At 42.0% G+C, this 14,415-nt stretch overlaps 1 protein-coding gene across 7 annotated transcripts in view; it reads left to right on the forward strand.

Annotated features, from left to right (window-relative positions):
• Window positions 1–13,963, forward strand: part of LOC108430361 (citron Rho-interacting kinase) — a 73,344-nt gene extending 59,381 nt beyond the window's left edge. For 5 of the 7 annotated variants that reach the window (XM_037535915.1, XM_037535916.1, XM_017702815.2 and 2 more), the window contains 11 exons: window positions 704–784; window positions 2,949–3,084; window positions 3,300–3,439; window positions 3,561–3,653; window positions 4,001–4,109; window positions 5,347–5,475; window positions 6,796–6,876; window positions 6,966–7,044; window positions 7,134–7,307; window positions 12,143–12,458; window positions 12,826–13,963. In XM_037535915.1, the coding sequence (XP_037391812.1) occupies window positions 704–784; window positions 2,949–3,084; window positions 3,300–3,439; window positions 3,561–3,653; window positions 4,001–4,109; window positions 5,347–5,475; window positions 6,796–6,876; window positions 6,966–7,044; window positions 7,134–7,307; window positions 12,143–12,458; window positions 12,826–12,849 (1,362 nt within the window). In that variant the 3' untranslated portion in view covers window positions 12,850–13,963. Of the gene's footprint in view, window positions 1–703; window positions 785–2,948; window positions 3,085–3,299; window positions 3,440–3,560; window positions 3,654–4,000; window positions 4,110–5,346; window positions 5,476–6,795; window positions 6,877–6,965; window positions 7,045–7,133; window positions 7,308–12,142; window positions 12,501–12,825 lie in introns of those variants that run through there. The other 2 variants (XM_017702812.2, XM_017702813.2) reach the window with 1 other exon arrangement.
• Window positions 13,964–14,415: the final 452 nt, after the last annotated feature.

Below are 14,415 nucleotides of genomic sequence, written 5' to 3' on the forward strand. Positions count from 1 at the left end.
TAAGCATGTTATATGCTAGGCTGATGACAACTCAAAGCTGAACATGTAGGGAAGATGGGGAAAGATGCTAACAAGCCAGTGAAACTACAGTGAGCATCTTTGTGTCTGTATGAAAAAAATCTAACAAATACATTTTAGGGGACGTATACTCAAGGGGGTCGTTTGATTCATGGGTTTACATGTTTTCTAATGACAAAAAAAGTTCTGGTGGAATAAATCTCAAGTCAGGGGAGAAACATCTTGCCCCAGGGCCATCTCATCCCCTGCACATCTTCCCTATCTTACCCTATGTTTTACATGACATTTCTAAAACAATTCATTAGAGCCTTAATAGCCTGGTTCCAGTTGAATGTCTTTTGTTATATAGTATGTTTTATGTGTAAGTGTTCTTAGATTTGTAGGTGCAGTTGCAGAAAAATGCTAATCACTCCACTGATTCAGGTAAATAGTGCTTAAACAATTGCCTGATGCCTAAAAAACTGTCTGTTATTGAGGGGAAATTTAAATCTAAACCTGCACCTTTCTCCTGAATCAGAAGTCTCTTTGCCTTTGAAACCCTAACTTAGTCCCTGCCTACCAGCTTGAAGCCTTCCATGCCACCCACATGTTCCTTATATGTAATCAGGACTGGTATAATGTGCAACTGCATCTGTGTTTACAGTAAATGAGTTGATAACTAAACCGTCTTTCTGGCCCCTAACAGAAGTTGCTGGGTAATTCTCTGCTCAAGTTGGAGGGGGATGACAGACTGGACATTAACTGCACTCTCCCCCTCACTGACCAGGTACCAGGGTGCACATTAACTGCCATTAGAAATATAATTTTGCAAAATAAAAAATTATATATATTTCCAAAAGTATTCACTTGTCTGCCTTCACACGCATATGGACTTGAGTGACATCCCATTCTTAATCCATAGGGTTTAATATGATGTCGGCCCACCCTTTGCAGCTACAACAGCTTCAGCTCTTCTGGGAAGGCTTTCCACAAGGGTTAGGAGCGTGTTTATGGGAATTTTTGACCGTTCTTCCAGAAGGTCAGACACTGATCCATGTCACTCATCCATGTCTTTATGGACCTGCTTTGTGCACTGGTGTGCAGTCATGTTGGAACAGGAAGGGGCCGTCCCCAAACTGTACCCACAAAGTTGAGAGCATGAAACTCTCTTGGTGCTGAAGCATTAAGAGTTCCTTTCACTGGAACTAAGGGGCCGAGCCCAACTCCTGAAAAACAACCCCACACCATAATCCCCCCTCCACCGAACTTTATACACGGCACAATGCAGTCAGGCAAGTACCGTCTCCTGGCAACCGCCAAACCCAGACTCATCCATCGGATTTCCAGACAGAGAAGCATGATTGGTCATTCCAGAGAACATGTCTCCACTGCTCCAGTGGCGGTGCTTTACACCACTGCATTCCACGCTTTGCTTTGCGTCTGATCACGGTACCACGCTGGAATTCACTGAGCTCCTGATAGCGACTCATTCTTTCACTAATGTCTGTAGAAGCAGTCTGCAGGCCTAGGGGCTTGGCTTTATACACCTGTGGCCATGGAAGTGCTGGAATACCTGAATTCAATGATTTGGATCCATGAGTGAAACCTTTTGCCAATATAGTTTATACAATATCAGACATAGTAATACAGTATATACCAAAAGTATATGGACTTCCAACACTTCCAGTTATTGAGTTCACTACTGCTGACAGGTAGATATCACGAGAAATCAAGCATATAACCATGCCGTCTCTGTGGACAAACATTGGCAGAAGAATATGTTGTACAGAAGAACTCGTGGGACTATTGTAGGATGCCGCAAAGTCCATTTGAAAAATTTCATGCTATAATTGTAAAATGGAGTTGTCTAGGAGCAACAACAGCTCGGCCACATAGCAGTAGACCACACAGACTCACAGCTGTGCATTAGGAGCTTCGTGAAATGGGTATCCATGGCTATGCAAACTGCATGCCTAAGATCATTTATGTGCAGTGGCAAGTGTCGTCTGGAGTGGTGTAAAGCACATCAACACTGGACTCTGTAGCAGTGGGAACATGCCCTGTGGATTAATGAATCATGCTTCACTACTGGGCAGTCTGATGGGTGAATCTGGGTTTAGTGGATGCAAGGAGAAAGCTACCTACTAGAATTCATAGTGCCAGCAGTAAAATTTGGTGGAATAAGGCATAATGGTCTATGGCTGTTTTTTTAGGAGTGGGCTTGTCTCCTTAGTTCCAGTGAAGGGTAATATTAATGTTACAGCATTGTCACAGAGACATTTTTGACAGTTTTTGACAATATGCTTCCAACTTTGTGACCTAGTTTGGGGAATGCCCTTTCCTGCTGAAGCAAGACTGTGCTCCTGTGTGAAAAGTAAGGTCATAAAGACATGATTTGAGGAACTGTAGTGGACTACACAGAGCCCTGACCTCAACCCTGCTGAATACCTCTGGGATGAATTGGAAGATAGATTGCACGCCAGGCTTTCTTGTCCAACATCGTGCATGTCCTCACAAATGCTTTTTTAAATGAATGTGCACAAATTCCCACAGACACACTCCAAATCTTGTGGAAGGACATCCTAGAAAAGTGGAGGCTGTTATAGCTGCAAAAAGTCACGGCAACTCCATATTAGTGCCCATGGTTTTGGAATGAGATGGCCAACCAGCTCATATAGGTGTGATGGTCAGGTGTCCACACACTTTTCGCCATATAGTTTACTTATAGTTTATGTACATATATATATATATATATATATAGTTTATACTTTTTGCCATATAACAGGGTTTGGAATTGGATCATCATTTGTCAGAGTAGATCAGTCATTATTGTGGGTTGACTGTTCTTGTGTAATTGTTATTAAGTGCCAATGCTGACACCAGAACACAAGTATAAATTTGCATCTTTTGTTCTTCTCATTAATATTTATTTGTATTTCCTTTGTGCTCAGATCGTCTTGGTGGGTTCAGAGGAGGGTCTCTATGCACTGAACGTCATCAAGAATTCACTGACTCACATCCCAGGCTTGGGCTCTGTGTTCCAAATCCACATCATCAAAGAGCAGGACAAGCTGTTGATGATAGTGGGTGAGTGGAGCTTCAGCACCTGCCTCCTTCTCTTTGTGCTTCTAGTGATGTGTTTAATGCATCATTTGTCTGGTGTTGCACTCACACCAGTAGCTATTATCATATCAGGAATTATTGCTGGTGTTCTGTTTTAAAAATAAAATACATTGGTCTGTAGGGAGTGTACTGACACTGTTTCTCCTGTAGGGAGTGTACTAACACTGTTTTACCTGTAGGGGACGAAAGGGCATTGTGTCTTGTGGAGATCAAGAAAGTGAAACAATCTCTATCCCAGTCCCATCTCCCAACCCTGCCTGAAATTGTGCCATACATCTTTGAGACTGTCAAGGGCTGTCACCTTTTTGCTGCAGGCAGGGTAAGACTGCTGCCTCCGCAACTCTGCTGACTGACACTCTACAGGCTATTTTTGGCCTATGCCGACTGCATGTCATGCTGTATGTTAGACCTCCTGTAATTTTCACTCTTTCTGCCTTTAGATCGAAAATAATTCCTGCATTTGTGCAGCGATGCCCAATAAAGTCACAATTCTGCGCTACAATGATAATCTGAGCAAGTTCTGCATTCGCAAGGTGAGTGGCTTTTATACCAACCTGCCCCTTACACAAACATAATTAAAAGTAAAGGTCTATGACCAGATTCCATGGTGTAAATCTGGTATGCAAACATGCATCTACATCATGCACTTACAGCTACAGCCATCAAACATGTCAAGATAATATATTTTATAAGTTCAGCCTGAGACAAACAGATTGTACAAACCATATCAAATCCCTAAGCAGTTATTCTCCAAGCAGCGTTTATTTCCGACATGTTCTCGACTTCTGGTCTGGCCATAATGACCTCCCATGGGGCTGGGGCTGCACACAGGCAAGTACACTCTTGCCCCTAATGATCTCTCTCTCTCTGTCTCCCTCAGGAGATTGAAACCCTGGAGCCATGTAGCTGTATACACTTCACTAGCTACAGCATCATCATCGGCACCAACAAGTTCTATGAGATTGAGATGAAGCAATATGTGCTGGAGGGTAGGTGGATCAATAATAAGCTGAGAGATTCAAGTCTCTATTTTTTTTCTTTTCATCATTTGGACTGAGATGCATGAACTATTTAGAGAGCACTTATAGCTGGAAGCACTTGATATAAAATGTTCCTTTCTCATATAAAACTGTTGCTGGAATGTCAAAGCCATGACACTGCACCGACAAAACACTGAAAAGAAGATACTTATCGCTTTCATATAGCCAGGAGCTAGAGCGGCACGAAATGTTCAAATACTTGTACTTGAACATTAATACTTTGAGTCTCTTGTGAAACTATTGGAAGAGCAAGGCTGATTCTTTTAGTTTTGCACGGAAAACATTTGAGTTTGAGATCAAAAGATGAGACGTTAGCTCAGAATAATTTCAAGAATTAGTGAATCCCAGGGATGAAACTCATAACCCAGGGAAGGCTGCGTTTTTTTGTTAAAAAGAATGACCATGAAGCCATTTTGACACTGAGAAAAGAGGAAAAGTCAATCAGAGCCATTGCACAAGAATTGGGCATAGCCAATAATTTGGGATGTCCTAAAAAAAAAAAAAAACACTGGGAAGCACTAACAGCCAGACATTGAACAGGCTGGCCAATAAAAACAGCAGTTGATGACAGAAATGTTGTGAGAGCTGTGAAGAAAACACATCTGCACACAGTGGAAAAAACATGTTAAAAAATTTGTTAATTTAAATGGGCCAGTGTCATGGTACTAAAATGCAGACCTACCACGGCCACCATAAAGGGGGTGTGGTGGGGTGGGGGGTCTCAGGATGAATCAGGGTGTCCAGGAACATGCAAGAGATTATAGATGCCAGGTTTATGCTTCTTAAAGCTGAAGAGTTATGAAAAAGCTAAGTGAAGCTCTTCCTCCTTCTCATCTTCCCTCACATTTCCATCATTACCTTCCATTTCCAGTGAAGACATTTTTGCACCAGATCTCCTCCCCGTTCCTCTGTTCATCACAGCAGCCTTCTAGCCTAGACGCTGCACTGACCTCCTGCTCTGACTTCTTCTACAGTCATATTATCTCTTCACTCAGGACAGCATGTTGAAGGCATGGTCACAGACTCACAAACCAATGTAACGATCGGTTGCTTTGGTTTAAACTCTTCTCAGAGTAGAATTTCAAGCTCTGCCCCTGCATCACAGCCTTCGAGAACAGAGCAGAGTGATTTTATGGGAACAAGTCAACACAAAAAGTCATCAGGCTTTGTCTGTGCTGTTCTACAGAGTTCCTGGACAAGAACGACGTGTCTCTGGCTTCAGCCATGTTTACCACGTCCTCCTACAGCTTCCCCATCGCCATCATGCAGGTGTCCAGCACCCCTCAGAAAGAGGAGTACCTGCTCTGCTTCCATGGTCAGATGCACGTCTACTTATAACTCCCTTCTTGTTTCTGTAGAATAAAATGCATAAACACAAACATTTCTGGTTAAATAACTTCCACCAAGTCAAAACTCATGTGAGGCTCTCTTGGCAGACAAGTGACATGGTAGATTTGTGGTTAAGAAAAAGTTTAATTCACTTTAAATCGTGTTAATTTAGTCCGACTACACTTCGGCTTATTGGATGGTTTTCTGGAGTTCTTCGGAATCTTTCAGTGAGTCGTGGTATTCCAGCACGGCATAGTGTTAAACTGTATGTAGTATTCCTACATTTTCATCAAACCAGTAAATGATTAAAACCTACATATAGTATGTAAAGCTACACACATGGGTTAAAAATGGCTACAACAACCCTTCCATCCATTTTCTAAGCCGCTTCTCCCTCAGGGTCGCGGGGGGGTGCTGGAGCCTATCCCAGCGGTCATCGGGCAGAAGGCAGGATACACCCTGGACAGGTCGCCGGTCTATCGACCAAAAAATCATTTTATAGGCCTCTTTGACACATTATTTTCTCAGACATGGTGAATCTTTCTAACTTTTTCCTCAATTTGCTCATTTTTGAACATTGGATTTGTGGCTAACAAACTTATATAACAGATGGTGAAACAGAACATAGAAAAACACTGGATTTCCAAATGAACCAGGAATTTATTTCCATATTTCATCATGTATATCCATTTCTTGAGAGATACTATATTATTTCATTTGTTTTTGTTTTCTATTACACACATAATCTGAAAAGTATTACCTGTTGCTGGACACATTTTTTGGATTTTTTTTAAGGAAATAGGACTCGCCCCTTTGGCAAACACATAGCAAAAAGGCCTCCAGGTTTTTAAACTCATGGTGTAGCTTCAAATACTATGCAGAGAAATTAATAATTCATACATTTTATAAGAAATGTAGGACTATTACGTCAAACCTACATTTTGTAAAACTAATTTCTAAATCTGACTGAGAAGTTAATAAAAATTATGCAACCTCCAATAAATCAATCTGTTGTGGAAATGTAATGAGGTGAAACCAGATGGTATGAAAAGGACTATTTTCAGTGTTGTGTTTATATGCAGTAAATATTTCAGTTCAGTCACTCTGTAAGCAGTTAAACTCAATATTTTAGATCCAACCTTAAAAATTCATGTCTAAGAATCTGGAACACAGCTTTGAGGCTCTGCGTGTTTGAATGACATTTTTGCCTGAATTCTTTTTATGATGCCGCATATCAGGCCTTAGATGAGTGGACATGACCCTTGCCAAATACATATGCACATGTAATGTTTGTTGGTACCGGCAGAGTTTGGAGTGTTTGTGGATGCCTACGGCCGCCGGAGCCGCTCAGATGAACTCAAATGGAGTCGTCTTCCTCTGACATTTGGTAACAGCATAATCACATTGTCTTGAGCGTAGCGCGTTCAGACAGAGCCTGTGCTGAATTTTAATATTTCACTCTTTTCTGATCCCCAGCCTTCAGAGAGCCATACCTGTTTGTGACCTTTTTCAACTCGCTTGATGTGATTGAGCTTCAGGGACATGCTGCTCTCGGGTATGTTACAAACCACCCCAGCTCAGAGCAGATACTCAGCGTCTTGCGTCCTCTGATGTGAATGATATTAAATGTTCTGGTATTTTCAGACCTCCTGCACTTGCTCACCTGGACATCCCTAACCCACGCTACCTGGGTCCAGCCATCTCGTCAGGTGCCATCTACCTGGCCTCATCCTACCAGAACAAGCTGAGGGTGATCTGCTGCAAGGGTCACCTGGTGCGAGAGTCCGGGGAGCTGCAGCGGACGGGCTCCAGCAGGAGGTACAAATTACACTTATTAGTCTTTCTTCTTTACGGTCAGCTTCAACTTGCTCATTAGAGGTTGGAATTTCTGAAAGGCTGCTTTGGTGATAATATCTGTATATCTGTATGTGTGTGTGTGTGTGTGTGTTTTTTGTACACTGCTCAAAAAAATAAAGGGAACACTTAAACAACACAATATAACTCCAAGTAAATCAAACTTCTGTGAAATCAAACTGTCCACTTAGGAAGCAACACTGATTGACAATCAATTTCACAGCTGTTGTGCAAATGGAACAGACAACAGGTGAAAATTACTGGCAATTAGCAAGACACACTCAATAAAGGAGTGGTTCTGCAGGTGGGACCACAGACCACTTCTCAGTACCTTTCTGCTTTCTGGCTGATGTTTTGGTCACTTTTGAATGTTGGTGGTGCTTTCACACTCAACACTGCACAAACGGTTAGAAACCGACTCCATGAGGATGGTATGAGGGCCCGACGTCCACAGATGGGAGTTGTACTCACAGCCCAACACCGTGCAGGATGCTTGGTGTGCAGGTGGCATTTCTTTGGCGGGCCCCTGGCGGGATCCTCAGACCCCTTGTGAGACCATACGCTGATGCGGTTGGCCCTGGGTTCCTCCTAATGCAGGACAATGCTAGACCTCATGTGGCTGGAGTGTGTCAGCAGTGCCTGTAAGATGAAGGCATTATAGCTATGGACTGGCCTGCCCGTTCCCCAGACCTGAATCTGATTGAGCACATCTGGGACATCATGTCTCGCTCCATCCACCAACGTCACGTTGCACCACAGACTGTCCAGGAGTTGGTGGATGCTTTAGTCCAGGTCTGGGAGGAGATCCCTCAGGAGACCATCTGCCACCTCATCAGGAGCATGCCTAGGCGTTGTAGGGAGGTCATACAGGCACGTGAAGGCCACACACAATACGGAGCCTCATTTTGATGTAATGTCCTTAAAACAAGTCAAAGCCTGTCGTGTGTTTTTCCACTTTAATTTTGTGTGTGCCTCCAAATCCAGACCTTCATTAGTTAATAAATTTGATTTCCATTGATGATTTTTGTGTGATTTTGTTGTCAGCACATTCAACTTTGTACAGAACAAAGTATTCAATGAGAATATTTCATTCATTCAGATCTAGGATGTGTTATTTGAGTGTTGCCTTTATTTTTTTGAGCAGTGTACATATATACACACACACATACATATACACTGTGTGCACAATTAGGCAAATCTTATTCTTGAGGATAATTTATTAATCACCAACTACAGAGCTCTCAGTTAATCCAAAATGTTAATAAACCTCAAACATGAATGTTTAAGAAAGTAAAACTGAGGTTTTGGTTTTCTTAGGAGAATATCTATATGTGCACAATTATTGGGCAAATATAATTGTGCAGAATTATGCAGCTAAATGAAAAACACACATTTTCCCATCTCACTTTATTTTCATCTGTTCAAGTGAGAATTATAAACAAACAACTCAAAACTTTCCAATAAACATTTCTGATATATAAAAAAAATCAGTGACCAATATAGCCACCCTTCTTTTCAATACCGTGATAATCCTCAGGGGTGATAGTGGGAAAAATTCCTGAGCCTGAACTTTTTTTCTCTGCTCGGGAGGTGAGCAGGGTGGGGGTGCTATGTATGCGACACACTTAAGACATAACATGTTGGCCCCTGGGCGCAGATATACGTCTATGTATAACCCTGATCTTCATTACTGTCAAAGAATTTTTGCTTTTGAATTAGTCCCTTCAATGATAGATTGTGTTGAATTTTGTTGAAATACATGAACAACATTCAGACATGAGATAAACAAACCCAATATAAGCCCATATTTCAGAAGCTTGTGCAGATTACCAGAACTCTTGGGACTAGCAGGCCTGCTCAGGAATCCATACCTGTTTTTAACTAGTCACATACCTTATTGCTTCTATAGCATAGGAGACTAGATACTACAGCCATACCAAGAACGGTCAGCAGCAACAATCCTCCAAAGTAAACTAGGAATGGATTAGTAGCCTAACCATCGACTAAATGACATGAACAAGGACACATTCATTTCTTTTAAAAATATAATACAAACTATGCACCATTTATTTTAAATATTTTGAAACAGTTACAGTACAACAAACTCATAAATAATACTACAGCCCTAAAATTACTATTCAGTTCCATTTTCCCCTTAATATAGGCTTAATATAGGCTTAATATAGTTGTATAAACTCAGCCATGGAACACGTTTTGCGTTGACAGTGGAAAAAAGTTCGCACGTGTATTTCCCGGGATTTCCTACTGAATCTATCAGTTTGTTTGGTCAAAGCAAGTCCCGCCCCCCTGTTTCTGACTGGCTTAATGGCTAGTAGACTAGGCCTTGGTGTTGGTTACAGTGAAACCTGCGCATGTCAGATCAAGAGAAGTGTCAGATCCTATGGTCAGATCACTTGGCCAGGGGTCGGCACCCCGCGGGTCCGGAGCCTCTGATGCGGCTCAGCTTTTGAAAATAATTAATTTAATTAACGTATATTATCTTTGAGACTTAAAAAAATGTTCGGGCAGAATATCACAAACGGCCGGTATTTAGTTTCGGTTCGCTTGACTGACATGTCGGCGCCGTCACTCCTGCACTAGGCAAACCTTTTTTTTTCTCGCAGACACATCTGTACGCCGGAATTCCAGCGTGGCGCCTGAAAACTATCAGGCCTGAAGCCTTCCATTCATGGAGTCGGTCAGTTTCTTGATCTGTTGACGATCAACTTTTTGTGCAGCAGCAGCCGCAGCCTCCCAGACCCTGTTCAGAGAAGTTTTCCTTCACTGTAAATCTCCCGCTTAAGAAATGCCAACAAGTTCTCAGTTGGGTTCAGGTCAGGTGAGGAAGGGGGCCATGTGATAAGTTTTTCATCTTTAATGCCTTTACTGGCGAGCCATGCAGAGGAGTCCTTGGATGCATGTGATGGAGCACTGTCCTGCATAAAAATCATCTTTTTGAAAGATGCAGATTCTTCCTGAACCACTGCTTAAAGAAAGTGTCTTCTAAAAACTGGCAGTAGGCTTGGGAGTTGATTTTAAGTACATCTTCAACCCGAAAAGGTCCAACCAGCTCATCTTTAATAATACCAGCCCATACCAGTACCCCACCTCCACCTTGCTGGCGTCTGACTCGAAGTGGAGCTCTGTGCCCGTTACTGATCCAGCCACAGGCCCATCCATCTGGTCCGTCAAGAGTCACTCTCATTTAATCAGTCCATTAAACCTTTAAAAAAAATCCGTCTTCAGATTCTTCTAGGACCAGTCTAGACACTTCAGCTTATGTGTCTTGTTCAGTGGTGGTCGGGTTTCAGCCTTCCTTACCTTGGCCATGTCTCTGAGTGCTGAACATCTCGTACTTCTTGATACTCCAGCTAGGTTGCAGTTCTGGAATATGACAGAACTGGAAGATAATGGGTTCCTGGTAGCTTCATGCTTGATTCTTCTCAAATCCTTGGCCGTTAATGTGCGTCTTTTTTTCTCAGCACGTTTCTTGCGACCCTGTTGACTATTTGCAACAAAACGTTTGATGGTTCTGTGATCACGCCCCAATATCTCAGCACTTTCAACAGTGCCTAAAGAAAAAAGCTGCCTAATAATTATGCACCTTGATATAGGGTGTTGACCTCTTTAGGCCACACCCTCCCTCATTACACAGATACCCATCACACATCACAGATACACCTGCTAAGCTTAAATCCATTAAGCATTCAAGTTTATCCAGCTTGGAGTTTGAAAATATGCCTAAAATGATAATATGGTCAAAATACTCACTTGCCTAATAATTGTGCAGAGTGTGTATAAAGAAGTCAGGAAGTATTCAGACCTTGGATATTTTTAGGATTTTGTAAAGTTATAGGTTACATTTTTTTTACAATTGTCATTTAAAGATTAAGATTTCCTCTGAGTGCATGTTAAATAACAAACTTCATTCATAAAAATGGTGCTTCACATTTTCGTGTCACTACTGAAACACGGTTTAAGGCGGCGCCTTATTTTAGCCATGCCCCTGCATTTTAGAGCAGGAAGTGAGACTGCATCCTATCCCTCATGGCCACATGGTGAACAGTTAAATCCTGTCGTTTTGTTTAAGTAAACTTTTTTCTGTTTTAATACAAATATGATTTTGTGTGTGTGTGTTTGGTAAAAGTTCTGTTTTTGAGTTCTGCTCAAAATTAGATCAAATTGCCGCCTAAACGTTTGGTAAAGTTTCAATGTTCCGATTGTTTTGATAGTGACCAAATGGAATGATCAGTTATTAGTTTTAATGAACATAATTGAGCTATAGGGTCGCTCAAAACAAGGGTTTTAGTCCAAAGTCCAAGTCTGTTAGAGGTCTGAATGTGTTTTCAGCTCTGACTTATAACCAGCGCTGTAGAATCATCCCTATAAATATAAGTGGCCTGAATTCACAATGGGATCAAGGAATGGTTGGGAATGATTGGTTACAGCAGTGTGTATATATAGACACATAAATACACCCCATTTCTGTCTGTTTGAAGTATTTAGTGTTTAACTTGCCACAGTGTAGAATGTCTATTTGCTGATTTCTATTTATTTCTGTAATATTGTGTTCAATTCAGCAAATCTACATTAGCTGTGCATTAAAACGTGCAGAGCTGTTCTTTGTAGAGGATGTGATGGTTTAGAAAATCAACAAAAACATATGATTTGACCAGGTGGCTAAACTTCATACAGATGCTTGAGCAGGAAAATGTGCTGGACCCGGCTATAGACGGTCACTGGTTATTCAGCCCAGGGGAGCTGCTTTTAATGACCTGTTGATATGTTGATTTCCACAGCAGCCCGAACAAGCGCGGTCCACCAACATACAACGAGCACATCTCAAAGCGGCTGGCCTCAGGGCCCGGCGCCCAAGAGGGCGGTCTGCACCGCGAGCCCAGCACTCCTCACCGTTACCGCGAGGGCCGCACCGAGTTCCGCAGGGACAAGTCTCCGGCCCGGCCGCTGGACAGGGAGAAGTCTCCTGGGCGGGCCGTGCTGGACAGCCGCAGGGAGAGGTCGCCGGGGAGGGCGTTCGACGAGCGTGAGAGAGACAGGGAGCGCTCACGCCTGCACACTAGCTCAGTCCGCACCCAACTCACACCCGTCAACAAGGTACGCATGAAGCACTGCCATGTTAACTGCGTGTCCTTCTAGCGCCATAAAGGCCGCGCGTCAGTACATACTACTGATCTGATCCTTTGAAGTAGTTTAGAACCCTGTGCAAACATGGTGCACACTCTCCTGTGCCTGACAGAGAATACTCTTAAGAACCTGTAGACGTGTTGTAAACATTAGTGCAAAAAAAAAAAAGAAAGAAAAAAAAAATAGTGATGAAATCCTAGTTAAGTTCCTGGAAACGTAACTGTAATTCACTGTGACTTGGTGAGGCTCATTCCCTCCGTTAGTAACGTTAGTGTTTCTGAGGCAGAGCGGGCAGCCTGCTGAACTGTGTGACCTCTCTGTCCTGGTGCTGGTGTAGGTGTGGGACCAGTCTTCAGTGTGAGAGCGCCCTGGACAGCTGGAGTAAGAGCCATCGTCCACTCCCAGCACGGATGGACATGCCATTTTACAGGCCCCTCTTTTAACACAGCTATTTCATCATGCCATTGCCTGTAACGTGAGCAGAACCATGTTGTAATATTTTCCTTAGCTGTTGTCCAAATATACTTGCACCTAGACGTTTTGCTCACATATTTACGTATAATGGTGGTTTATGGTGAAGGCCCCTGATGAGCGCACGGCTGTAAACAATACCTAATAACGATGAAGCCCTTGACTATTTAAACGAATGCATAGCACCTCATTACTGTAAATATTGATTCCAACTTTTATATTAGTTTAAAGGTATGATAGGTGAATGATATAGCCAGGTCTATTTTTTATGACAAAAAAACTAAACAAAACGTGTTTATATATAGTTCGAACTATGGTTTCCTACAGAGAAGCTGTTTTCACTTTCTCATGTCTGCTATAATGGTCATCACAATTAAGCTGGCTGCTTTTCCAACATTGTCTGTCACATCCTTTGTCTGACAATTTTGTAAGAGCTAAACGACAGACGTAACCTAACTGCACACTGCATATATTTATGCTAATATAACTCTAAGCTTATAGAACTTTTTTTGAAAAAGAGACAGGTCATGTTCTCGCTACAAGTGTCCTTGTGCTGTTACAGTAATCGTATAGCATTTCGTTGATACAGTATAAACCGATTATTAGCTTTTACTGACACACTGTTGACTCCAAGAAGTCTACTGGGCTCTTCTGGAAATTTTCGCTGCTTAGTGTACAGACGTCCTGTTATGCTGTATGGTGAAATTAATGTCCAGTAGCCCTCAGGGTTTGTTTAAGAACTATTACTGCTTCCTTATCGTGTGGGATAACAAGCACAGCTACAGCCCTGCTCCCCCCTCTTTTTTTGTAATCACAGATTTTAAGCAAATACTTGAGTGTTTCACATCATACGCATGAGTACCTTCTTCCTCAGTTCTGGGAAGTCCTGTCATGTATCCAACTTGATATGGATTGTTATACATATTGATGTTTAAAAACTAACAAATATGATTTTCTTTTGTTTTTTGTAAACATGTTGAAGTAAATTAAACATTCTAAAGCTACACGTTTCTCTTGCATTGTTATTATTATTATGGTCATAGCACAAACACGCTGAAAACGAGGTCGACAGATTATTAATGTTCGATGATGAAGAGAGCAACATGGAGTTTCATGTTCAGATTTATTCTCATATAAGTTTGTGACAGTGTCTATTTCCGATTGGTTATCAATGTGCAAAAAAAATAAACCATGGAATTTTCTCCTTTAGAAGAAAACAAAAAAAAAAAATTCACATTCACGGATTGATGTTAATATTAAGTCATTCATAGATCAAGCGACCACCTGCTACTCAGTCCACCAGTGACAGCTTGAGTGACGGTGAGTCTTTCTGACTGTCCATATGGACTCCGTAAGACTAAACCAATTGTTCAGTCATTCTAGGGGAAAAAAACTGCAGTCCAGCAGAGCAACAGATGAAAAACGCTCATCCTTTAAAGTAGTTAAGACTCTGCAG

The sequence above is a fragment of the Pygocentrus nattereri genome, chromosome 28 (genome assembly GCF_015220715.1).
Source record: "Pygocentrus nattereri isolate fPygNat1 chromosome 28, fPygNat1.pri, whole genome shotgun sequence".
In the NCBI taxonomy this organism is placed as follows: domain Eukaryota; kingdom Metazoa; phylum Chordata; class Actinopteri; order Characiformes; family Serrasalmidae; genus Pygocentrus; species Pygocentrus nattereri.